At 45.6% G+C, this 25933-nt stretch overlaps 2 protein-coding genes across 5 annotated transcripts in view; both read left to right on the plus strand.

Annotated features, from left to right (window-relative positions):
• The first annotated feature begins 3094 nt into the window (after positions 1 to 3094).
• On the plus strand, positions 3095 to 16183 carry LOC129827424 (UPF0461 protein C5orf24 homolog). Of its 2 annotated transcripts, XM_055888264.1 has the most exons (3): positions 3095 to 3217; positions 3413 to 3499; positions 14817 to 16183. In XM_055888264.1, exons 1-3 carry the CDS (start codon positions 3110 to 3112, stop codon positions 15327 to 15329), a joined length of 708 nt encoding a protein of 235 aa, XP_055744239.1. In that variant the 5' UTR covers positions 3095 to 3109; the 3' UTR covers positions 15330 to 16183. The 2 variants fall into 2 exon arrangements, with proteins under 2 accessions (XP_055744239.1, XP_055744240.1); XM_055888265.1 differs by lacking the exons at positions 3095 to 3217; positions 3413 to 3499 and adding an exon at positions 13776 to 14240 and having other exon boundaries at positions 14637 to 16183.
• A 579-nt stretch (positions 16184 to 16762) lies between these two features.
• Positions 16763 to 25933, plus strand: part of LOC129827422 (histone-lysine N-methyltransferase, H3 lysine-36 specific-like) — a 33766-nt gene continuing 24595 nt past the window's right edge. The window contains exons 1-7 of one of the 3 annotated variants that reach the window (XM_055888261.1): positions 16763 to 16871; positions 18802 to 19703; positions 20012 to 20153; positions 21091 to 21263; positions 21528 to 23565; positions 23665 to 24342; positions 24564 to 24718. In XM_055888261.1, the coding sequence (XP_055744236.1) occupies positions 18819 to 19703; positions 20012 to 20153; positions 21091 to 21263; positions 21528 to 23565; positions 23665 to 24342; positions 24564 to 24718 (4071 nt within the window). In that variant the 5' untranslated portion in view covers positions 16763 to 16871; positions 18802 to 18818. Of the gene's footprint in view, positions 16872 to 17654; positions 18143 to 18283; positions 18583 to 18801; positions 19704 to 20011; positions 20154 to 21090; positions 21264 to 21527; positions 23566 to 23664; positions 24343 to 24563; positions 24719 to 25933 lie in introns of those variants that run through there. The other 2 variants (XM_055888260.1, XM_055888262.1) reach the window with 2 other exon arrangements.

The following is a 25933-nucleotide window of genomic DNA, read 5'->3' on the forward strand; positions in this document are numbered from 1 at the left end:
GAATGGGAACTACATAGTGCTCTCGGTATCAAAATAATAAACCTATCAAAATAAATCCCATGAATATTGTGGAAAATAATGTAAATAGATATACTGCTAATCAAATGCTTAGGACTACTGTGCATTCACAGTGAAAAAATACAATGGACTGGCTGGATTCAAGAACAACTATACAGAATTTGAGGCAGCGCCTCAGGTTTAAGACACACGCATGCGCATTGAGTTTCATCCCAGACAGCAGCAGGAGATCATGGTTTGTGCAATATTGGTTCCTTGGGACATCCCAACCCTGACGTTACCTTATTGAAGTTGACATTTAAAATGGTTAAGGTAAGGTTTAAGGTAAGTGTATGGGTTAAGGTTTATGGTATGGACGTCCCAAGGATTCCATATACCACTAACCATGAGAAAATGGCAGAATCTTCGAGGCATGGATGACATCAGGTAAGACATTAAGTGTTTAACGTTTATTTTCTGTTGTAAAATAACATAGTTAGTTGAACCTCTTCACCTAAACCCTAGGTACATAGGCACTGAGTGCAGTTCGCGTCCACGATTACTTGTGTTTTGACCAGTCATTAGTTTTGACAGACGTGTCTGATACAATGTAGCAGTACCAACATTAATTGAATGGATGAGGAAACTTGATGCAAAGTAACAACCAGTGTTAGGGAAGTTACTCTGAAAATATAGTTTACTAACCCATCAATTACTTCAAACTGGAAGAAGTTAAGCTCCCCTTAAGAAAATATAGTTTACTGCAATAAGTTACTTTAAGTTACTATCCTACAGCACAATACACAAAGGTTTTGTCTTGTCTTCCTCAGTGTTTGTATGACTTCCTACCAGTCTTAAAATCTAGTTTACCAAGCTACCAATTACTTCACACTGGAAGAAGAACAGCTACACTAAAGAAAAGGCAGCTGTCAATGATCACGTTAGGCTGCGTTTCATTTTTTTTTTTTTATGGCGGTTTGATTGCGGGGAAGGTGCTAGTAATGTCTACAGTTTTCGGTTTGGCTATTTGTTTCAAGTGTATTAGTCTATAAATAAATCTCTGCCAAAATTCGTAATCTCTTCCATGTCTTATTCGACTAGTAGTTGTTCTGAAATGTGTATTGCTTGCCTACATTTTACTCCCCCCTCTATGTTTAATATAACACGCATACATTAATTATTAATTTCATTTGCTTATCCTGATGGGGGGTTTCGGCTCTCAAGAAATTGTCCTTGCTGAAATGAAACGTAGCCTAACGTGATCGTTGACAGCTGCCTTGAAGGAAACAAATAAAAAATTATTTCAGCTTCTAAGATCAGTCAGTTGTAGGTTAAACCGACAATGGAGTGAAGAGCAGAAATTCCAACTAGCAAGCAAGTTGCAGCAATTAAGTATTGTGTGTGTGTGAGTTCACGCGAAGGGGGGTGAGAATTCTGGCAGAAAGAGATTTTTGGCACAACACCAGAAAAAAATGAATCTCTTGCCTACTTCAGCCATATTTGATTTGATTTTAGCAAAAAAAGTAGTGTGTAGTTCCAGTAGTTAGCTACACTGCTACATTGCAAAAAAAGTGATTAACTACTGAAAACACTACCAAGATTTGAATTTGGTTCAACCAACACCAAGCTAATGCAAAATGTAATGATATTACTAGTTGAACTATTTGTAGTTCACTACTCGCCCACACTGGTAACAACCAACACTTCTACAGTTACTGGGTTTCCACCCTAGTTTCTCACTCGCTGTCACCGGTAGCTAAATCAACGCCAGTTTTATCCAAGCAATGCTCTCTCTCTTCTCCCAGGGCCGTCAGTTCTGCACTTCACTGACCAGGCAAGTTCTGGTCACGGTAAGCAAAGCAGAACTTACAAGCTATTGGAAGGGCTCAACATTCCACAACAATTATGCAATGACGACTGATGACTTGAGAACGATATTATGAAACACAGGCGTCTAGTCTAAAGATATAGCCGTCACAGTCAAAAATAAGCAAAATATCTCAATATAATCCTGAAACTTCTAATGGGTACAATGATTTACCCTCTCTGCAACCTGTTTATCCCTCTTAATTTGGCCTCCCATCCAGGTGTATGGAGATGAGTGGCGCTATGCCTATGCTCTCTTCTCAGCAGCCAGCCAGCAGGGCAGACCGTAGCAAGTGGAGAAGGAGCTGGTCACAGTGTCTGTAAGTCAGTTCCATTCATTTCCGACACACACACACACACACACACACGGGAACCCCTGACTGTCATCTGTCCCATGAACCTGGATGCCTTTCTCTTTCAGACGACCCGGTTTCAGACTGGTATCCAGCTACTGCCCCATAGCTATACTAAACAGGCATTATTTCTGTTCCTCCGGGCCCTAGTCAAGGACCCCAAGCTATCTGGCATCATGGTGAATCCCCATGTTAAACGCGGTATCAAAGAACACACCTTCACTGATGTCATGACCATCATCATCATCAACCTCCTCAGTGGGTAGCCAGCCTTATGTCACCTGTCTCGACAGACAGGTGAAAGACAGATGGTGTTACAAAAGTTGTGTGTAATAACCGAGTAATGTGTAATAGTTGTCTTGTGTGGTGTTTATGTACCTGTGTCTGAGGCCCTGATGTAGCCCTAACAGTAATTGCCCTAAGTAGTGTCGTGGAAATTCTACACAGGGACACTCAAAGTAAATTTTAAATGAATCATTGTTTATTAACAGCAAGCTGGAGAGGTTCTAACCAACTCAATGCACCATGTACACATGTCGATCAGGAGCTCCACCGGGTCAGTCCCGTTAGTTCTCTTATATACAGACAGGTTATATTGGCATGATTTAGCTTATTCACCATTCAGAATTAATTCATCACTAACATTTGGTTCATGCATGTGACAGACCAATACCTCACTAGGCTTCTTCCCTCCAAGCTGAGACCTTAACTGAGATATCCTTGCGTACTGCCCAATTGCAGATACTGATAGTGAGGATTCGTTCAATCAGTCACTTGCATGAACACAGAAATAGGTTATTAGATAAGCACAAACATAAAATGTCCCATCGCAGGAGATAACTACATTTGTATTGAATTGAATTGAATATCTTTACTTCCATTCCTCAGATGTTATGGCTGATAACGACCGTCGGACGCTGATCTCTGACATCATCTCAGCCTTCAGCAAGATGATGAGTGCTCACCATGGAGAGGTCCTCTGTACTGTCACCACCACACAGGTATGAACTGACACACACACACACACACCATCATTACACATATTTAATCTAATCCCAGATCAGACAACTCAAGATGTACATTAATCCACACTAAAATGTATTTGACATGTTGTTTACATTTACAGAACTTAATAATTTGCAGATTAATTGTTTTCATTTATTTGACATGTTCCTAATCCTGTGTATCTTTCACAGCCTCTGGATGCTGCCAACCTCATAGACCTGAGAGTTGCTCTGAATGGCTTCCTGGCCAAAGGAGAGATGCTCAAGCTGGAGACTAAGGTAGGAACTAGGAACTCACAGAGGAGGCGAGAAAGGCCAGTGGAGGAGTGGCGGAGCGAGTTCTGGGACATCTCTGCCCAGGGCACGAACGCTGCCCACTTCCCCGGCCGGTCCTGGCAATAGGACCTCAGAAACCTACCCACATCCAGGTTAACTCTCTCCACATGCCTGTTACTCTCGGGGTGAAAACCCGAGGTAAGGCTGACCGAGATCCCAAGACGTTCCAAGACGGTCCTCCAGACCCTCGACGTGAACTGGGGACCCCTATCAGACACTATATCCTCAGGCACCCCGTAGTGCCGGAAGACAAGGCCTCCGCAGTCTGTCGGGCCGTAGGGAGACCGGGCAACTGGAGGAGATGACAAGATTTAGAAAAACGATCCACAACGACCACGATCGTGGTGTTACCCTGTGAGGGAGGAAGATCGGTAAGGAAATCTACTGACAGATGCGACCACGGCCGTTGTGGAACGGGTAAGGGTTGTAACTTACCTCTGGGCAGGTGCCTAGGAGCCCTACACTGGGTGCACACCGAGCAGGAGGAAACATAAACCCTCACATCCTTAGCCAAAGTGGGCCACCAGTACTTCCCACTAAGACAGCGCACCGTCCGACCTATTCCAGGATGACCAGAGGAGGGTGACGTGTGGGCCCAATAGATCAGACGGTCGCGGACAGCAGACGGATGGTACAGACGCCCAGCTGGACACTGGAGGGGAGCGGGCTCTGCACGTAACGCCTGCTCAATGTCCGCGTCCAGCTCCCACACTACCGGCGCCACCAGGCAGGAGGCGGGGAGTATGGGAGTGGGATCCATGGGCCGCTCCTCTGTGTCATAGAGCTGGGATAATGCGTCTGCCTTAACGTTCTGGGAGCCTGGTCTGTAGGAAAGGGAAAACACAAAACGGGTGAAAAACATGGCCCACCTTGTCTGGCGAGGGTTCAGTCTCCTCGCTGCCCGGATGTACTCCAGATTGCGGTGGTCAGTCCAGATGAGAAAAGGGTGTCTAGCCCCCTCAAGCCAATGTCTCCATGCCTTCAAGGCCTTGACGACAGCCAACAGCTCCCGGTCCCCCACATCATAGTTTCGCTCCGCCGGGCTGAGCTTCTTAGAGAAGAAGGCACAGGGACGGAGCTTTGGTGGCGTACCCGAGCGCTGAGAGAGCACAGCTCCTATCCCAGCCTCAGACGCGTCCACCTCCACTATGAACGCCAAAGAGGGATCCGGATGGGCCAGCACGGTAGCCGAGGTAAACAGAGCCCTCAGGTGACTAAAAGCCATGTCCGCCTCAGCTGTCCACTGCAAGCACACTGGGTCCCCCTTCAGCAGTCTGGTAATGGGAGCCGCTACCTGACCAAAACCCCAGATAAACCTCCGGTAGTAATTGGCAAACCCCAAGAACCGCTGCACCTCCTTTACCGTTGTGGGAGTCGGCCAATTACGCACGGCTGCAATGCGGTCACTCTCCATCTCCACCCCTGAGGTGGAAATGCAATACCCTAGGAAGGAGATGGACTGTTGGAAGAACAGGCATTTCTCAGCCTTGATGTACAGGTCAAGCTCCAACAGGCGACCAAGCACTTTGTGCACCAGGGACACATGCTCAGCGCGTGTAGCGGAGTATATCAAAATGTCATCAATATACACCACCACAACCTGCCCGTGCAGGCCCCTGAAAATCTTGTCTACAAAGGCTTGGAAGACTGATCGCGCATTCTTCAACCCGTACGGCATGACGAGGTACTCATAGTGCCCTGAGGTGGTACTAAAAGCCGTCTTCCACTCATCTCCTTCTCGGATACGCAACAGGTTGTAAGCGCTCCTGAGATCTAGTTTAGTGAAGAAGCGCACCCCGTGCATTGACTCTATCGCTGTGCATATGAGCGGTAGCGGGTAACTGTACCTAACAGTCATCTGATTAAGACCCCGATAGTCAATACACGGGTGCAGACCTCCCTCCTTTTTCTTCACAAAAAAGAAACTCGAGGAGGCTGGTGAAGTGGAGGACCGAATGTACCCCTGACGCAGGGATTCAAAGACATATGTTTCCATATCCTCCGTCTCCGCCTGTGAGAGGGGATACACGTGACTCCTGGGAAGTGCAGCCTCTACCAGGAGATCTATTGCACAATCGCCCCGTCGGTGAGGTGGTAATTGAGTCGCCTTCTTTTTGGAGAAGGCGAGAGCCAAATCGGCATATTCGGGGCGAATGCGCACGGTGGAGACCTGGTCTGGACTCTCCACCGTAGTAGTACGAACGGAAACCTATAAACACCTACCTAAGCACTCTCGCGACCACCCCGCGAGAGCCCTCTGTGGCTAAGAAACAGTGGGGTTGTGACAAGCTAACCAGGGTAGGCCCAGCACCACAGGAAACACAGGAAAGTCAATAAGGAAAATACTTATTCTCTCCTTGTGACTCCCCTGGTCACCATGCCCAAAGGAGCGGTGACCTCCCTAATTAACCCTGACTCTAATGGTCGACTATCTAAGGCGTGAACGGGCAAGGGCACATCCACGGGAACAATGGGGGTCCCTAAACTATGAGCTAACACTCTATAAATGAAATTCCAAGCCGCACCTGAATCTACAAGCGCCTTATGCTGGGAATGCGGGGGAAACTCAGGAAAAGTGACAGACACAAGCATATGTGCAACAGAGGACTCTGGGTGAGAATGGTGCCGGCTCACCTGGGGTGACGCCAGAGCGCCCTGCCTGCTGCCTCGATTCACAGAGGAACCAACCCGGCACCGACCGGCAGTGTGACCTCTGCGGCCACAGATGGTGCAAGAGTGGGAACCCCCTCCGGTCTCCCTTCGCACTGTCCTTCCCATCTCCATGGGTATCGGAGAGGATGGAACCACCAGACCCCGATCTGGACGTCCGCGAGTAGCCAGCAGGTTGTCCAGCCGGATGGACAGGTCCACCAGCTGGTCGAATGTGAGGGTGGTGTCTCTGCAGGCCAGCTCCCGACGGACGTCCTCGTGCAGACTGCAGCGGTAATGGTCGATCAGGGCCCTGTTGTTCCATCCCACGCCGGCAGCCAGGGTCCTAAACTCTAGTGCGAACTCCTGGACGCTCCTCGTCTCCTGCCTCAGATGGTAGAGGCGTTCACCCACCGCTCTACCCTCGGGCGGGTGGTCGAAGACTGCCCGGAAACGGCGTGTGAACTCCTCAAACTGGTCCAACACCGCATCTCCCTCTCTCCACACGGCGTTGACCCACTCCAAGGCTTTCCCGGTGAGGCACAAGACGAGGGCAGAAACCCTCTCACGCCCCGACGGAGCTGGGTGGACGGTGGCCAGATAGAGGTCTAATTGTAACAAGAACCCCTGGCAGTTTGCAGCCCTCCCGTCGTACTCCTGGGGCAAGCAGAGACGAATCCCACTGGGTTCAGGCGGGAAAGGGGCGCTCAGGGGAGACCCCGGTTGTGCTGGTGGAGGCGCTGGAAGAACTCCCTGTCTCTCCCAGCGGTCCATTGTCTGGACAATGCGGTCCATGGTGGTGCTAAGATGGTGTAGTATTGCTGCATGCTCCTGGACGCGCTCCTCCACTCCTATGACCGGGGTACCGTTTCCTGCTAACTCCATAGTAGGCCGGTAATTCTGTAAGGGTGTTTAACTGGTGGCAGAGAAGTCAGATGCAGGAGAGACATAACTGTGTTTCCAACGGCGCAGTTTATTACAAAAACCCACCGGAAAACATAATAATAAAAATCAACGGGTAACATAACCCGACGGACACCAGTACAGACGTACACATACACTTACAATAAACAATCACCGACAAGGACACGAGGGGAAACAGAGGATTAAATACACAACATGTAATTGATGGGATTGGAACCAGGTGTGATGGAAGACAAGACAAAACCAATGGAAAATGAAAAATGGATCAGCGATGGATAGAAGGTCGGTGACGTCGTGACGGAGGTCGTGACACTAGCGGTTAAGAGCGTTGGGCCAATAACGGAAAGGTCGCTGGTTCGAATCCCCGAGCCGAATAGGTGATCAATCTGTCAATGTGCCCTTAAGCAATGCACGTAACCCTAATTGCACCTGTAAATCGCTCTGGATTAGAGGGTCTGCTAAATGACCAAAATGTAAATGTCTGAGACCAGGCTGAGGGAATAGGATGCCATTTGGTATTTATTTTTATTTTTTTACATTTATGCATACTCAACTGGAACTAATTCCTATGGACTCAATAGGGAATGAATGGGTAGTGGAACAATGTTAATGGGAAATGCTTATGTACAGTGCATTCGGAAAGTATTCAGACCCCTTGACTTTTTCCAAATTTTGTTATGTTAGTCTTATTCTAAAATAGATTAAATAAAACATGTTCCTCATCAATCTACACACAATATCCCATAATGACAAAGCGAAAACAGGTTTTTAGATATTTTTGCATATGTATTAAAAATACAAAACATACCTTATTGACATAAGTATTCAGACCCTTTGTTATGAGACTAAATTGAGATCAGGTGCATCCTGTTTCCATTGATCATCCTTGAGATGTTTCTACAACTTGATTGGAGTCCACCTGTGGTAAATTCAATTGATTGGTTATGATTTGGAAAGGCATACACCTGTCTATATAAGGTCCCACAGTTGACAGTGCATGTCAGAGCAAAAACCAAGCCATGAGGTAGAAGGAATTGTCTACAGCTCCGAGACAGGATTGCGTCGAGGCACAGATCTGGGGAAGGGTACCAAAAAATGTCTGCAGCATTGAAGGTCCCCAAGAACACAGTGGCCATCATTCTTAAACAGAAGAAGTTTGGAACCGCCAAGACTCTTCCTAGAGCTGGCAGCTCGGCCAAACTGAGCAATCGGGGGAAAAGAGCCTTAGTCAGGGAGGTGACCAAGAACCCAATGGTCACTCTGATAGAGCTCCAGAGTTCCTCTTTGGAGATCAATCAATCAAATGTATTTATAGAGCCCTTCTTACATCAGCTGATGTACAGTGTTGTACAGAAACCCAGCCTAAAACCCCAAACAGCAAGCAATGCAGGTGTAGAAGCATGGGAGAACCTCCCAGAAGGAAAACCATCTCTACAGCACTCCACCAATCAGGCCTTTATGGTAGAGTGGCCAGACAGAAGCCACTCCTCAGTAAAAGGCACATGAGGCACAGCCCTCTTGGAGGCACCTAAAGGACTCTCAGACCATGAGAAACAAGATTCTCTGGTCTGATGAAACCAAGAATGATCTCTTTGGACTCAAGCGTCACGTCTGGAGGAAACCTGGCACCATCCCTACTGTGAAGCATGGTGGTGGCAGCATCATGCTGTGGGGATGTTTTTCAGCGGCAGGGACTGGGATACCAGTCAGGGTCAAGGGAAAGATGAACGGAGCAAAGTACAGAGAGATCCTTGATGACACCTGATCCAGAGCGCTCAGGACCTCAGACTGGGGCGAGGTTCACCTTCCAACAGGACAATGACCCTAAGCACATAGCCAAGACAATGCAGGAATGGCTTTGGGACAAGTCTCTGAATGTCCTTGAGTGGCCCAGCCAGAGGCCGAACTTGAACCCGATCGAACATCTCTGGAGAGACCTGAAAATAGCTGTGCAGCAACACTCCCCATGCAACCTGACAGAGCTTGAGAGGATCTGCGAAGAAGAATGGGAGAAACTCCCCAAATACAGGTGTGCCAAGCTTGTAGCATCATACCCAAGAAGACTTGATGCTGTAATCCCTGTCAAAGTTGCTTCAACAAAGTACTGAGCAAATGGTCTGAATACTTATGTAAATAAGTATGATATTTCTGTTTTTTATCTTTAAAACATTTGCAAAATTTTCTAAAAACCTGTTTTTGCTATGTCATTATGGGGTATTATGATGTCATTATGGGGTGTTGTGTATAGATTGAAGAGGGGAAGAATTTTTTAAAATCAATTTCAGAATAAATCTGTAACGTAACAAAATGTGGAGAAATCAAGGGGTCTGAATACTTTCCGAATGCACTGTATGTTATTGCTTGCCACCTTTGATCTTAACAGTACAAATTATTATTATAAAGCAAGTCTTTCTGTTGTCATGTTCATATTAAATATGATGTATTATAAAAATCGCTGGATTTGTTTGGTGTTGATTTGCAAAGCCAGAGTGAGGCTAGTTGAATTGTAGCCTCGTAAAGCCAGAGTGGTCGCATACACATGTTTAGCGACATTATTGCGAAATGCTTGTGTTCCTAGCTCCAACGGTGCAGTAACACACATTTAAAAGTAAAATAATGGAATTAAAAAATGTATAAATATTTAGAAGAGCAATGTCGAAGTCCAGATATCCAAAAGTTATTTCCGGCTGTATGTAATAATGCAAAGAACATTCTGGGCTAATAACGTGACAAAATAACGTAAAAAATATAAAATACTTCAAAGTTGCTTAGGAGCCTGAAACAAGGCAGCCATGTCTATCAGCACCATCTTGACTTCTTGAATATTTGTATTTTATTTCACCTTTATTTAACTAGGCAAGTCAGTTAAGAACAAATTCTTATTTACAATGACGTCCTACCAAAAGGCAACAAAATGCCTCCTACTGGGGCTGGGATTAAAAAATTAAAAATAGGACAAAACACACATCACGACAGAGACACCACTACACTGCATAAAGAGAGAACTAAGACAACAACAACAGCATGGCAACAAACAATGACAATAACATGGTAGCAACATGTCAACAACACGGCAGCAACACAACATGGCAGCGCAACAACAAGCTGGTGTGAAAGAGGAGCGATTTCGATAGAGGAAACCAAGTCTAGATTTAACTTTAGCCTGCAGCTTTGATATGTGCTGAGAGAAGGACAGTGTACTGTCTAGCCATACTCCCAAGTACTTGTATGAGGTGACTACCTCAAGCTCTAAACCCTCAGAGGTAGTAATCACACTGGTGGAGAGAGGGGCATTCTTCTTACCAAACCACATTACCTTTCTTTTGCAGGTGTTCTGAACAAGGTTATAAGGGCAGAGAAAGCTTGTTGGACACTAAGAAATCTTTGTTGTAGAGCATTTAACACAAAATCCAGGGAGGGGCCAGCTGAGTATAAGACTGTATCATCTGCATATAAGTGGATGAGAGAGCCTCCTACTGCCTGAGCTATATTGTTGAGCATGGGGCCTAGGATCGAGCCTTGGGGTTCTCCCTTGGTGACAGGCAGTCGCTTAGACAGCAGATGTTCTGACTTTATACACTGCAGTCTTTGAGAGAGGTAGTTAGCAAACCAGGCCAAAGACCCCTCAGAGACACCAATACTCCCACAAGAATGGAATGGTCTACCGTATTAAAAGCTTTGGCCAAGTTATTAAAAATAGCAGCATAACATTGCTTAGAATCAATGGCAATGGTGACATCATTTAGGACCTTTAAGGTTGCAGTGACACATCCATAACCTGAGCGGAAACCAGATTGTATACCAGAGAGAATACTATAGACATCAAGAAATACAATCAGTTGATTATTGACACGTTTTCCCAACAGTTTTGATAAACAGGGCAAAATAGAAATAGGCCTAGAACAGTTAGGATCAGCTTGATCTCCCCTTTTAAAGAAAGGACCCACCGTGGCTGCCTTCCAACCAATGGGAACTTTCCCAGAGAGGAGAGACAGGCTAAAAAGGTCAGAGATGGGCTTGGGCATGTTAGGGGCTGCAACCTTAAAGAAGAAAGGGTCTAAACCAAGGGTCTGACCCAGATGGTTTTTGGGGGTCAAGTTTAAGGACCTCCTTTAGCACCTCGGACTCAGTGACCACTTGCAGGGAGAAACTTTGTAGCAGGGCAGGGGAAATAGAGGGAGGAGCATCGGGTCTAGTTGCATTAGAAGGGATGGGAGATGAGGAAATGTTGGACGGGCAAGAAGGCATGGCGGAGTCAAATAGGAATCCGGACTTAATGAAGTAGTGATTAAAGAGCTCAGCCATGTGCTCCTTGTCAGTAACAACAACATCATCAACATTAAGGGACATGGGCAGCTGTGCGGAGGAGTTTTTATTCTCCAGGTCTTTAACCATTTTCCAGAATTTCTTGGGGTTAAACTTTAAATGAACTAACTTTGGCCTTCTGGATAGCCTGAGTGCACTTATTTTTCATTTGCCTGAACGAGAGCCAGTCAGCCTGAGTATGCATGTGTCGAGCCTTTCGCCAAATGCAATACTTGAGGTGGTGTAACTCTGCAAGACCACGGTCGAACCAGGGGCTGAACCTGTTTTTAATTCTCATTTTCTTTATGGGGGCGTGTTTGTTAACAGTTGTTAACCACTGAAAATATTAAAAAAGAAGGTCCAGTTGTTTTCGACAGAGGAGATCAAGCTGATTCTAAACCAATTTACAGAGGCCAGTTCATGAAGGAAGGCTTGCTCATTAAAGTTTTTTAGCAAGCGTCTATGACAAATCCGCACAGGTCATTTCACTGAGCAGCCATTACGAACACACACTGTAAAACCATGATCACTAAGGTTATTACAGAAACACCAGACTGATACCTATCAGGATTATTTGTGTGGATAACATCAAGAAGAGTAGCATTTTCTGGGTGTTTGGGGTCATACCTTGTGGGATTGGTAATAATCTGAGAAAGATTTAGGGAGTCCCATTGCTTTAGGACTTGGTCAGGTGGTTTAAGCATGTCCCAGTTTAGGTCACCTAGCAGGACAAATTCAGATTTAGTGTAAGGGGCCAGGAGAGAGCTTCAGGCAGGTAGGGTATAGGCCGGTGCTGATGGTGGTAACACCCAGAAACAGTCAACAAAGAGCTATTTGAAAGTTTAATGCTTTAAACCAGCAAATCAAATTGTTTGGGGACAGACTTGGCGGAGACAACTGAGCACTGAAGGTGATCCTTGCTAAAGATTGCCACTCCACCACCTTTGGAAGTTCTGTCTTTCCGAAAAAGGTTATAACCAGAAAGGTTAACATCAGTGTTCAAAACACTCTTCCTTCACCACGTCTTAGTAATTCGATTTTTTATTTAACCTTTATTTAACTAGGCAAGTCAGTTAAGAACAAATATTTTTTTACAATGACGGCCTAGGAACAGTGGGTTCGCTGCCTTGTTCAGGGGCAGAACAGCTCGGGTATTCAATCTGCCAACCTTTCGGTTACTGACCCGACGCTCTAACCACTAGGCTACCTGCCGCCCCGGCAGTAATGACCAACACGTCTGGATTGGAGCTGTGAACCCAGACTTTCAATTGATCAATTTTAGGTAATAAACTTCTAGTGTTAACATTCAGAAAACCCAGGCTTTTACGAGAGCAGAAATCAGTGAAGTAGATATCAGTGCACAAGTCAAAATTGGGGCTAGCAACAGTAGATGGGCCAGGGTGTACATGCACATTTCCAGATATCATCAGCAGTAATACAATCAGGGCACGGCAGAGGAAAGGGAGAGCTCTGCAGTGTTGATTTTTTATGACATTTGAATTGTGCATCAGATGGCAACAAGATCATATTGTACAGCAATTTCATCCGGTAACATGAATACAAAGCCGGCGAGAGGTTGTTAGAATAGGATGGGAAGTCTGTGTTATCAATAGAGAGTCAAATTCCCGAGTGTGGTAACAAACATAGTCTGTTCCACGGTTGGGTAAACAAGCAAGTTGATAGTCAACAAAGCACGCAGGAGTCATGAGACAAATAGAATAAAGCACAAGAAAAAAATATAATGACTTGGGGCTAGCAATTGTAAGTTCAAAGAGTCACCCACACCAACAAGATATCTTGAGAGAATAGCACTCTATGAGTCCAGTAGGCTGTAAAAGTCTGAGATAAAATCAATAAATAGTAGGTCTATACTAGCTTATTAAAGTGTTTCTGAGTAAGCTCACATAATAAACTTCACACGTTAATTAGCCTACCTAAAATTATGATCAGTCCAAATGTATGATACTTTACAGGAAAAACTGATCTGGGTTCTGTAAATTAGATTGCTTTCCCAATAACGTCAGGTCAATTCTAGTTAGATTACACGGTTTAGTAGATTAAGCAAGTTTTTAATCCTGTATTTAAATGAATCATTGTTATGCTATCACCTACTGAAAGTACAGTATTCATAAACCTCTGGTTCTAAAGGTTTCCACTAGTTACCACCACCACAAAGTCAAAATGGCCTATATCGTAAAAATGAATGAAAACACAAATTCGCTTTTTGGTCTTAATATAAGGTTGGGGTTAGGCATAAAGTTAGCAAAGTGGTTAATGTTAAGCAATGTGGTTAACATTTTAAGAAGATAAATTGTAGAAATAGGCGGGGTTTATGACTGTAGCTGTGGTAACTAGTGACGACCGTTTCTTAAACATCTGCGTTCATTTCCTGGACACAATGTCCACGATTTCAAAACCAGGATTACGAACGAAATGCATAATATTCCATATTTTTGATCGCATTATGGCAGGATAACATCTTTTGTGTATTATTATTGTGAATTCCTTTATAGGGCTTCGTTTCCTTGAAGTCCCGCGCGCATGCGCTTTGATTCCCTTCTTTTTTATAAAAATAAATAAAATCGGACGAAAATGGCTACCTTTCTCATTTAAACCTCTGTCCTGGAAGATTAAATAAAGATGAAATACCCGACGCATAATGTAAACCAGGATCAAGTCAATATCCATGGACTATAGGGCGTAGAATGCATCCGTTTGTATCGTGATGTTGTGGCGGTCAAGAATGGAAAATCTATCCCCGTTTCATATTTAACCCATTGCATTCTATGATCCGCCTACAAATTAGGTTTGTGATTTTCTCGTTTTTATGTTCTCAAAATGTACTTGCAAATGCAGCAGTCTTATTCGTGTATTGCATTGTAGTAGCGCCCATTGCCTCATTATACAGCTGTTGTATTTTGGGGTTTGTAAACGCATAATAGCGAGACACTACTTACTGTATGTTGCATATTGCGTTAGCACCGGATATGGTTTTGCAACACAATAGCCTGTTCGAATTGCACTAGATGTTAGCAAATAGAATAGATACTTTATAACATTTATCACATAGTGTTGTGATGTGCATCACCAAATTAGGTTGTTATTTTGTTTATGTGTGTGTGTGTTTATGTGCATGCGCGTAATTCTGTGTCACACATACCAATGCTGAACCTGTTTACCTTTCATGTCTACCCCTCAACAGAAAATGATGCACCAAGTCACTAGCAGCAGCAATGACTATTGCATGAGTGGCCTTGCAGAAGAATGTCAACACCCAACCAGCCACTTTGACTTATGTAGCTCGCAATCCAACAAATTCTACCCTTCGCCCCCACCCCCTACTCTGCAGCTGCCTCGCCCTAACCTACCCCCTCTTCCACAGGGCATGCACAAACCCATGCCGTGTCAAATGCAACAAGAGACCCAGAATGAGTTCCATGCTCAGACAGTGAGGATCCGAGGGCCCGGTGAGGCTCCAACTGGGCCAGAGAGCTCCAAGAAAAAGAAAGGAAGTGTCGTCAAGTCCGGCCGTAGAGGGAGACCCTCGGGGACCACTAAGTCAGCCGGTTACCGGACAAGCACCGGACGTCCGTTGGGGACCACGAAAGCTGCGGGGTTCAAGACCAGTCCCGGCAGGCCTCTGGGTACGACCAAAGCGGCGGGCTACAAGGTTAGCCCTGGCAGGCCTCCTGGTAGCATCAAGACTCTGGCTCGGCTGAAGAAACTGGAGTATGGGAGCTGTGATGGTACCAAGAAACTAGACTTCAGTAACTGCGGCGGCGGAGCCAAGAAACTGGACTATGCCAGCTGCGAAGTGGCACCTTTCCCTTACACCCTGATGCAGAAACGAGGCTTGCGTGAGCCTACTGGCAAAGTGGAGGAAACTAACGAGTAGTTATGCCTGCGTCTCTATCTATTGCCTAGAACTCATATTTGAGTGCTTGTCCTAAAGGATGTTGATGACCAGAAGGGACTCATGTAGCCAAAATATGGTTTGACTTTTGGATAGGTCTGGCACTGGCTACCTACGAATGGCGCCTCCTCTCTTCCATGTACTCTGCTGACATCTTCACCATTTAATCTGTCCCTATCCAAAGACTGAAATCGCTCTCTTTTTTTTTCTCAATAAGTTTGTTATCTTATTTTACAGAGATTGCATGATGAGACATATAATAAATACAATCAATATACTTTAGCTAAACAGGAATGAGAGAAATATCCTACTATTGTCATAATCTGTTCAAATTGCTAGCTGTCTGGAGAAGGGCTGTTGTTTTGTTCAAATGTTTAAATATCTGATTTGTTTTATTCATCTGTTTACGTTATGCTCTCGTATAATGTGCTTTATTAGTAGTAGTCTTCTTGTCCTTCTGATGTTTTCCACATTGAAAAATGCATCGGAGTAGAAAACAACACAAAACAAACTAGCAAAACGTGAATCTTAAGCTTCTCCCAGAGTGCATGTGGCTGTGTTGTCTGGTATGACATGTATTTAATTTGTGTTTATATGCAGCATTATGAGACATGGGGCTGGATTCAATGCGATATATAACATTGTTATAACACCGTTTCTGTCATTTTCGCTTGAACTGTGCATCTGGAAACCTCTCATCATACTTCTTTGACGACATAGCAATTGTTATTTCTACCACTTTGTGAATATCAATAGTTTTGTCTTCTCAATGTAATGTATTATTATTTGTTCTTACACGGTAACTATCACTTGATAAACGCAAACCCAGAATGAAATGTTGTTATGCTGTTGAGTAGGAGCTATAATTTTAGAGAGAAAATGCTATGTGGTGGAGTATGTGTAACGATATTGTAATGTATGTATGACCCCCCCCCCCCCCCCCCCCCCCAAAAAAATGAAATGGTCATTCCAAAATGATCATATTGTCTTGACTGATATTTTAATGGTGTATAGTGTATTGACAATAGTATAGACAATTGTGTTTGTAAATTACAGACAAAGACCTATGTACATCTTATCATTTCATGGGATCCAGGTCCCACTATGGGCCAGTGGACCCCACCTTTATAAAACACTGATTGCATGTCCAACTACCCTTCAAGATAAATATAAGGAATTCTGTTTTAATCCTGACATTCACATCCCATAATGTTTCTTGGAAGACATATGTACATAAACATGGGTATAGTGTATTACATGGGCCTAGAATTACATATGGCATATGAATCTCATAGAACTGAGAAACCAGTATTGAATGAGGAAAAAAAGAACAAGACATTTCATATAAATTCAACATAAAAACATTGGGCCACTTTGGGGGAAAAAATCCAATCAAATGTTCTTATTGTCTGGGCCCCTGACATTGCATGTGCCTTTTCTTCGCTCTACGGTCTCCTGAGTGACGGCCTCGCAAGGTTACAAATCGGCAGATTGGTCATCAATGAAGAGCAGCTTGCCTATCAGGTAATATGATTCATTAGAATTGGCTATAAAATAATGTCTGTAGCCTATTTGACAACTGTCATTTCGATCTAGCAGTTGTGTGCATTGTGCAAAGCGAGTTTATTACAGTTGCGGTAGGCCACCACTGCAAGTATGGCGAACCTTTTGTGTGGCACTATGCAAAGCGCATTCTCCTTATATGCTGCTGTTATTTCAATGCGAATTTATTGCACGATACGTGGGGAAAACTGATAGGCATTTAGCCTAAATAACAATATTCTATTACATTGCACTTTATTGACAGCATGATGTCAAGGGGTTCGACTTAATTTGGGGCTTTGCCCTCACCATTGACATGTTTATTGCCGCCGACATGTTTTTGACGCGCCATGACCTATTTTCTCTGCTGTCAGGCAATATGGCGCATAGTCTATTTTTAAACGTTGACCAGGCCTCATCCGCGTGCGCCGTTTTCCCGTCGAGCACATTCGAACTATTGATCCGTATTCGTTGTGGCCACAGATTCGTCTCTATCTTTCTGCTATCCAAAATGGAGGAAACAAGTTACGCCTTTGTTGGGATAAGGAAACCAATAGCGCAATGGTTTATCAGTGTGGCATACCTTCCCCTCACATAAACCCATAATAAATAATCTTATATTATCTAGCCGAGGGTTTCATGTATGTTGGCTAAAACACATGAGGGGATATAGTAGCCTACATCATAGCCCCCGCTTTTATTTGAGATGGTGCACCTGGATTTGTCAGCGTGACTGTAGAGTAGTGTGCTCTGGTGACTGAGGACTGATAGGGTGAGAGAGTACCCGGCCCGATGTGCTGTGAGCTGTGATCGGATCCGCGGCTACGCGGACGGGGGGGTTGGGTGGCTGTGCCCATTGGTTGCTCAGCTCTGCTCGCCAACACAGCCAGTTAGTCGAGCAGGGTTTGTTTTAACATAACCAGAGGCACAATTCGACAGCCCGCAAAACAATCATGTAGTAAATATGAAATTGTAATTGCTAGGTACCAAGGTGGTATAGGCTACACTGACTTTTGATACACAAAATGGAAGGCTTTAATTCTATTTTGTCCATTGGTGAGTCTGTTTTGTTAAGGCCGACGCTGATGAGATAGTACAGGAGGTGAAGGGGAGAGAATGAGAGCTGTGGGTCTTTCTTGGCCTACTACTGCTGGGATTGTGCAGATCCGCTTTCACAAAACGAAAAAAACATACGCTTCATGTCCCAATCTGAAAGACCCGCAATTGGTTTTATTGTGACCGATCTCCAAATGGTAAGATTCTTGCGTTTTTTAATTCAGACGATGTTTTTAAACGTTTTGAACCGCCCTTTTGTGAGTTAGAATGGATGCTTCCTATGTCGGTTTATAGGCTCTGTGTAGGCTCTGTGTGAACCATTCTGTATGATGGCTTTGACTGTATTGACTCCCCTACAGTGAGGCAGGCTGTCAGCGTGAACAATGTTGCACACTTCTATCATTTTTGTGTTCGCGATCGTTCTATTTTGATAACAAAAACAGAACGAGTAGATATGATTCGATGTTGTGAACGGGGCAGAGCACACCGGTCGTTCGCTGTGTTTTTCTGATCTTTTTGTCTTCTCTGCTGCAACTACGGACGGCCTTCAGAGGGGAAGCCATGCAATGTCGTCTTATTAGTGTAGGCTATGCGGTGCACGGCGGTAGTCTTTCTTTCTGTTATTGTCGCGTGGAATGTGAGTTGTTATTTACAGACAGACAGTATGGTTTATGTAAATTCTTGCGTTTTTTAACACTTGTTTTGTAACATTGTAGCAATTTCAAACAGTGGATGAGCCTGAATCATATGAATTGACCACACTGTAGCTGGATAGGTAAAACGTGGTTGTTTACTAGAAGACTTACTTTTTTGTAACCTCGACCACCCTAACGTGCATTTCCTTTTACTATGACAGGAAGGAGCCATGACAACATGAATCGGTCATACAGAAGGGCTGTTCGGGGCTGCTCAGCATCAGCCACAGTGTACAACTCAGGCCAGCCAGAGCTGAGGCCCCCCAATGGCCTCTCAGTTTCTGCCACTTCCTATGGAAACCACTGTAACAGCAGCACCAAGCATGGTTCAACAGACCAACCGTTGGTGGCCATGCAACTGTCAACCTCCTCCCTCAAACAGGCACCTAGCTACGTGTATAACCAGGCAGAGAAGGAGAGGCCACACTGCTACAGTCCTCTGCTGAGGCTCCAGGACCTCTCCACTATGGTACACAGACCTGGGTCTGACCTGGGAAACGGGCCCCAGCCTAAGGATCTCGACGCCAGGAACCATTTGCACTCTCACAGCCCAGTGGGAGGCTCTAGTTTTGGGGCTCCCCTGGTCCGACTGTCCCCCTCTCCCGGTAACGAGGAGACAGAACCCTGCGAGGATTCCATGCGGGATCAGAACGGTTTCTCTCCTGTTAGTTCTGATAGTTTGGAGCGCTGCTCTCCCATCCCCAATGGAGACCTGCATTTCGAGTCCACCTTGTTTGACAGTGGGGACAGGGAGGAGGAGGAGGAGGAAGAGTTGGTACCTTTTCAACAACACTCTTCTAAGTCTGCAAGAGACAGAACGGTCACAGACTCTAACACCACTTCTGGTTCAGGGGTAGGCCATAACAGCACATACAAACCCTCTGTTCTCAACCTGATGTCCAAGAGTCTATCTGAACTGGACCCTACTCTGAGCCCCAGTGCTCTGCCTGACATGTCCATGGGGGATGGCTGGAGTATGGACCAGGACTCTGACAGTGACAGTGAGATGACAGGAGACACACTTGACAATGGTCTCATCTCACCTGTTGGAACCAACTCTAATGTGAGTTCCCTCTCTTACTGATAATCGTAATAATAATAATAATAATAATAACCCTTGGGGCAGATGCATCCTGGGTGGCTCTCAAAAGATATCTGATCTTATCTGACGTTATCTACAGTTCTGTAAATACTGTGTAATCTTCCCGGAACAGTATTTGTCAAGGAGCCATTCTTATTTTATCGTTTAGATTTTGCATACACTATATGCCGATCGACCATGTTTCACATTTGGAATTTTAGATTCTAAAAAGTTTTGAACTGTCAAAGGGATGATCCTATACATGTAGTAACGTCTTTGTTTTTGTTCAGCCCAACAGCCCAAAGAAGAAGCCCCTCCCAGCAGTGCAGTACTTGGAGGGAGATCTGGTGTGGGCCAAGTTCAACCGCCGCCCCTGGTGGCCCTGTAGAGTTACCATAGATCCACTGGAGGGGATATACACACACATGAAAGGTGGGAAGTTGTGTTATTGGTGTTAGATCTAAACGTATCACAGGATGGGTGTATTATTATGTCAGGGCATAAAGCATTGATTTTAAAAGTGGGAAGAAAGGTAAGCTCTCCTCTGGGTTCTGTGGGGGAAGGAAGGGAAGCTCTCCTCTGGATCTGTGGGGGAAGGAAGGGAAGCTCTCCTCTGGATCTGTGGGGGAAGGAAGGGAAGATCTCCTCTGGATCTGTGGGGGACGGAAGGGAAGCTCTCCTCTGGGTTCTGTGGGGGAAAGAAGGGAAGCTCTCCTCTGGGTTCTGTGGGGGAAAGAAGGGAAGCTCTCCTCTGGGTTCTGTGGGGGAAAGAAGGGAAGCTCTCCTCTGGGTTATGTGGGGGAAAGAAGGGAAGCTCTCCTCTGGGTTCTGTGGGGGAAAGAAGGGAAGCTCTCCTCTGGGTTCTGTGGGGGAAAGAAGGGAAGCTCTCTGGGTTCTGTGGGGGAAAGAAGGGAAGCTCTTCTCTGGGTTCTGTGGGGGAAAGAAGGGAAGCTCTCCTCTGGGTTCTGTGGGGGAAAGAAGGGAAGCTCTCTGGGTTCTGTGGGGGAAAGAAGGGAAGCTCTCCTCTGGGTTCTGTGGGGGAAAGAAGGGAAGCTCTCCTCTAGGTTCTGTGGGGATATAACAGCAAGAGAGAACCACCTTGGTCTTATACATGTTGTTGATTTTCACTCCAAAGTTGACAGTTTGTGGTATATAGCATGGGGGGCCATCCTCAGACAGTTATCTATAAACTCCTTCAACTCAATGTATCAGCTCTCAGCCTGACAGCTTACTTCATCTTTGTGTAATGGCCAACAGTTAGAATCTTTTGAGCCCCATTCTTTTGATCTAGTTAATATCATAATTTACCATTCATAAAATTTATATCAATGTTGAAACAAGTTGTCCTTTGTGTTTTCTGTTGTTCCAGTCCCCAGTCGTCGTCCGTGTCGTATGTATTACGTGGAGACTCTGGGGGAGATGGCAGAACATGCCTGGGTACCTGGGAAAGTTACCTACCCCTTCACAGGAGGAGAGCAGTTTACAGACCTGCCTGTGCTGAGACGTAGAGGGAAACAGAGGGAAAAGGACTACAAATACATAGTAACTAACTACAGACAACTGTCAACTTCTGTTGCTTTTCATTTAGATCTCATTGTGTGTTGCTGTTAATAGTGACATGTTTCAAGTCCCAAATCGCTTTTGTTGTTGTTAAGGTGCAGAATAGTTTCATTGCATGTCTCACAAAACATATCTGGAAGATTATACTCTAATACTGTCTATTCCACAAACTCCGTATAATTTAGAAATAACTGTCTGTGACAGTTGGTCGCTTTTCTCCTGATGGCTATCATCTCTCCCCTGTAGATACCCAAGCGTCTGTTTGAGTCGTGGAAAGTCAGTGTGCTGGAAGCTGAGTTTCTCCTACCTGACCTGCTGAAGAATACTGCTGTCTCTTCTTCCATGCCCTCTAACAGTGAAGAGCGGGTGTCCTTTCCACTGCCTGATGAAAAACCATCCGAGGCACCCTCTTGTTCCTCCTCTATGCTCACTGCACCCCCCTCCCTCAGCCCTACCCCCAACAGAAACAAACATCCCCCTGCTGCCAACCTGACTGTAGCGAACGACAATAGCAGCAAAAAGAAACCCTGCCAGAAGAAGAAGAGGAAGAGGAAGGGTCTGGCGGAGATCTTTGGTCATATAACTAGAAGTCCCACAGAGTCACTAAGCATCCTAGACCTGGCCAACCAATTGCCTGCTGCCTCAGCTGATCCACTGAAAGAAGAAGATCCCAAGGACTCTCCATACGCAGACCTGGATTCTGTACCAACCATTGTGCGTCCCAAACGGTCTGAGAAACCTGCTAAAGAAGACACAGAGAAACCATTTGAACCCTCAAAAGAGGAGGCAGAGAAAGGGGGCAATAAGGAGCAGGCTACTACTCCTGAAAAGGCCAAAGACAGGCATGTGGTCATGGTGGTTCCTAGGCATGTAGTTCCCATCTCCCCATCCTCATCCCCAAACTTTTTAGTAAACAAATCCCTTTTCAATCACAGAACTACAAAAACCACAAATGTTTTACAGTCAAAACAGAAGTTGGGCAGCTCTTCTGAACTGAAGAATAAAAATGCTCTTGATAAGCCCTCTCTGCAACTCCCTTCCAGCAGACGTGTGATGACCAGGGCCCTGAAAGCAGAGGAAGAGACATATCTCAAAGAGGCTCTGCTGGCCTCAAGCCAAAACCTGACAAAGGATAGGCTTAATGTGCATTCTTCTGACGATGATGATGTGAGCGATATTGTTCAGATCAGAACAGAGTCGTCTACTAGCAGGGATTCTTCACCAGACAAAACCAGATCCTCTGCTAGCTCTCCTAAAAAACAGCCCGAGTCTGATTGGAAGCAGCACCTCCACAACGGCTCGTGGAAAAACTCAGAAGATGTGACTCCAGGGTCCAGTAAGCCTGTCATAACCCCTATTAAGGTCAAGGAAGAGAACATTGTCTCAGACATATCCTCCTGTTCTTCCCCCAGCTCCTCTCTCTCTCCCATGGACACTTTCCAGGATATCAAGGAGCTGTCGTTCGAATCCCTAGTGAAGGAGGAGAGCGACTCCGGGGACTCTAACACTAATTTTAAACCTGAGCCTAATTACAAGTTCAGTACTTTCCTGATGCTCCTGAAGGACATGCATGATACCAGGGAGAAAGAGGGCAAGCCCCTGACCATGCCTCCCTCACAAGCCCTCATCCAGGAGGAACCCATGGTCATAGCCACTGTCCAAGCACCAGACGACACCCTGAACACTGCTGCTGGCGGGGACTGGACACCAACAGGGACCAAAATCCAAAACGGCCAGCATGCGAGCTCGCCAACACCCAAGAGCACACCGGCCAAACCCAAGTCCAAAACTAAACCCATCATGAAAAACGACACATACAAACTTGAAGGGAAAACGGTGCTGGCTCAGATGGTGGCGAACGCAGTGGAGAAGCAGCAGCGGAGGAAGCAGAGGCCACCAGCCAAGCTCAGGGCAACCATCGGTGGTCTCTCTCCCGAGTTGGCCGACCTAGCCTCGGGGAGGGGGTTTGTCTCTGGGCACACTGACCTGGCTGAGCCTGGCCTCAGCCCCCCTCCTCTTCCTTCTGTCCCCTCCGCTGCTGACTCCTCATCCTACCTCGACAAGAGCCCGGGTACCAAAGTGGCCCCTAAGAAGCGCTGGCAGACGTTTGCGCAGCAGGGGCCAGTGAAGCCTGGGCAGGATCCAGGGATCCTGGGTGGGGTGGCCTCACCGCAGGGGCTTGCGGAAGTGAATGGGGTCTACAGAGACAGCCAGGGAGGGACACCAGACCCCATCAGCTCCCCTGGTCTAAACCTGGGGATGGAGAAGCAAGATGACACATCAGGTAAGACTTGAATGGGTTTCAGTACCAGCAGTGTTTTATGTTAGCTTTTTATTTTATTTTTAGAGCTTTATTTGATTTATCGATTATTTATTCCGACAGCACATTCTGAAAACAAACGGCTGAGGAAACCCAGCAAAAGACTGCTGGAATCCACAGAGGAGGAACAATTCTTTTCCCCGAATAAAAAAATAAAGAAACCTCTGGAATCTTCCAAAACCCCACTGAGCCATTCTTCAGCCCCAGCACTGCTAATGTTCACCTCTACGCCCAGCCCCACCCCTGGCCCTACCTCTGGGGAGCCAGCCTGCCCCACCCCTGGCCCAACCTCTGGGGAGCCAGCCAGCCCCACCCCTGGCCCTACCTCTGGGGAGCCAGCCAGCCCCACCCCTGGCCCTACCTCTGGGGAGCCAGCCAGCCCCACCCCTGGCCCTACCTCTGGGGAGCCAGCCAGCCCCACCCCTGGCCCTACCTCTGGGGAGCCAGCCAGCCCCACCCCTGGCCCTACCTCTGGGAAGCCAGCCAGCCCCACCCCTGACCCTACCTCTGGGGAGCCAGCCAGCCCCACCCCTGGCCCTACCTCTGGGGAGCCAGCCAGCCCCACCCCTGGCCCTACCTCTGGGGAGCCAGCCAAAACCAAGGCCCTAGCAGGGCTGAAACATAGTCTGTCTCAAGATGTCCTCCACCGTGTTATAGAATCATTATCCAAACAACCCCCAGCAGTGACCTCTTTCTCTACTGACTCATCATCCGATGGGACAAACCCTCCTCTGCCCTCTGGTAAGCAGACAGTCAAATATTTATTTTCTCCAAAAACATCTCTCATACGGCAGTGCTGTCTTATGTAAAGCAAGAGGGAGATATATTATATGGGGGAAAGTAGTTCCGTTGGGGGAAAGTAGTCCCGTTGGGGGATAGTAGTTATGATAATGAAAACAAATCCTCCTCATATTTTCAGATACGGTAGATTTGGGGTATTTAAATGTCTGGTCATTCCCCAGACCCAGTATCCCTGGAGAGGAAGAGGCCAAGGAAGCTGTCTCACAAGGTCCTGGAATGCACCATAGAAGAAGTGTCAGTCAGTCCTCCAAAGAAGAAGGAGTTTAAGAACCAGAGTGTACAGACAGAGGTGAAACCAGAAGTCAGGGACACTCAGGTAAGGCTGAATGAACTAATCAACAGCCATATTAACAGATCTATACTGCTACAGTACCACTCTGAAACTGGTCTAATTACAGTACCAGTCAAATGTTTGGACACACCTACTCATTCCAGGGTTTTTCTTTATTTTTACTATTTTCTAGATTGTAGAATAATAGTGAAGACATCAAAACTATGAAATAACACATATAGTAACCAAGAAAGTGTTAAACAAATCAAAATATATGTTATATTTGAGGTTCTTCAAAGTAGCCACCCTTTGCCTTGATGACAACTTTACACACTCTTGGCATTCTCTAGCTTCATGAGGTAGTCACCTGTAATGCATTTCAATTAACAGGTGTGCCTTGTTAAAAGTTAATTTGTGGAATTTCTTTCCGTCGAATTGCATTTGAGCCTATCTGTTGTGACAAGGTAAAGGTGGTATACAGAAGATAGCCCTATTTGGTAAAAGACCAAGTCCATATTCTGTCAAGAAAAAGCTCAAATAAGCAAAGAGAAACAACAGTCCATCACTACTTTAAGACATGAAGGTCAGTCAATCCAGAAAATTTCATGAACTTTGGCACTTCAAGTGCCATCCCAAAAACCATCAAGCGCTATGATGAAACTAGCTCTCCTGAGGACCGCCACAGGAAAGGAAAACACAGAGTTACAGTGCCTTGCAAAAGTATTCACCCCCCTTGGTGTTTTTCCTATTTTGTTGCATTACAACCAGTAATTTAAATGGATTTTTATTTGGATTGCATGTAATGGACATACACAAAATAGTCCAAATTGGTGAAGTGAAAGGGGAAAAAATACTTATTTAAAAAAAAATCTAAAAAATGGAAAAGTGGTGTGTGCATATTTATTCACCACCTTTGCTATGAAGCCCCTAAATAAGATCTGGTGCAACCAATTACCTTCAGAAGTCACATAATTAGTTAAATATAGTCCACCTGTGTGCAGTCTAAGTCTCACATGATCTGTCACGTGATCTCAATATATATACACCTGTTCTTAAAGGCCCCAGAGTCTGCAACACCACCATGCAAGGGGCACTATGAAGACCAAAGAGCTCTCCAAACAGGTCAAGGACAAGGATGTGGAGAAGTACAGATCAGGGTTGGGTTATAAAAAAAATATCAGAAACTTTGAACATCCCACGGAGAACCATTAAATCCATTATTAAAAAATGGAAAGAATATGGCACCACAACAAACCTGCC

Source organism: Salvelinus fontinalis, chromosome 29 (genome assembly GCF_029448725.1).
Source record: "Salvelinus fontinalis isolate EN_2023a chromosome 29, ASM2944872v1, whole genome shotgun sequence".
Lineage (NCBI taxonomy): Eukaryota > Metazoa > Chordata > Actinopteri > Salmoniformes > Salmonidae > Salvelinus > Salvelinus fontinalis.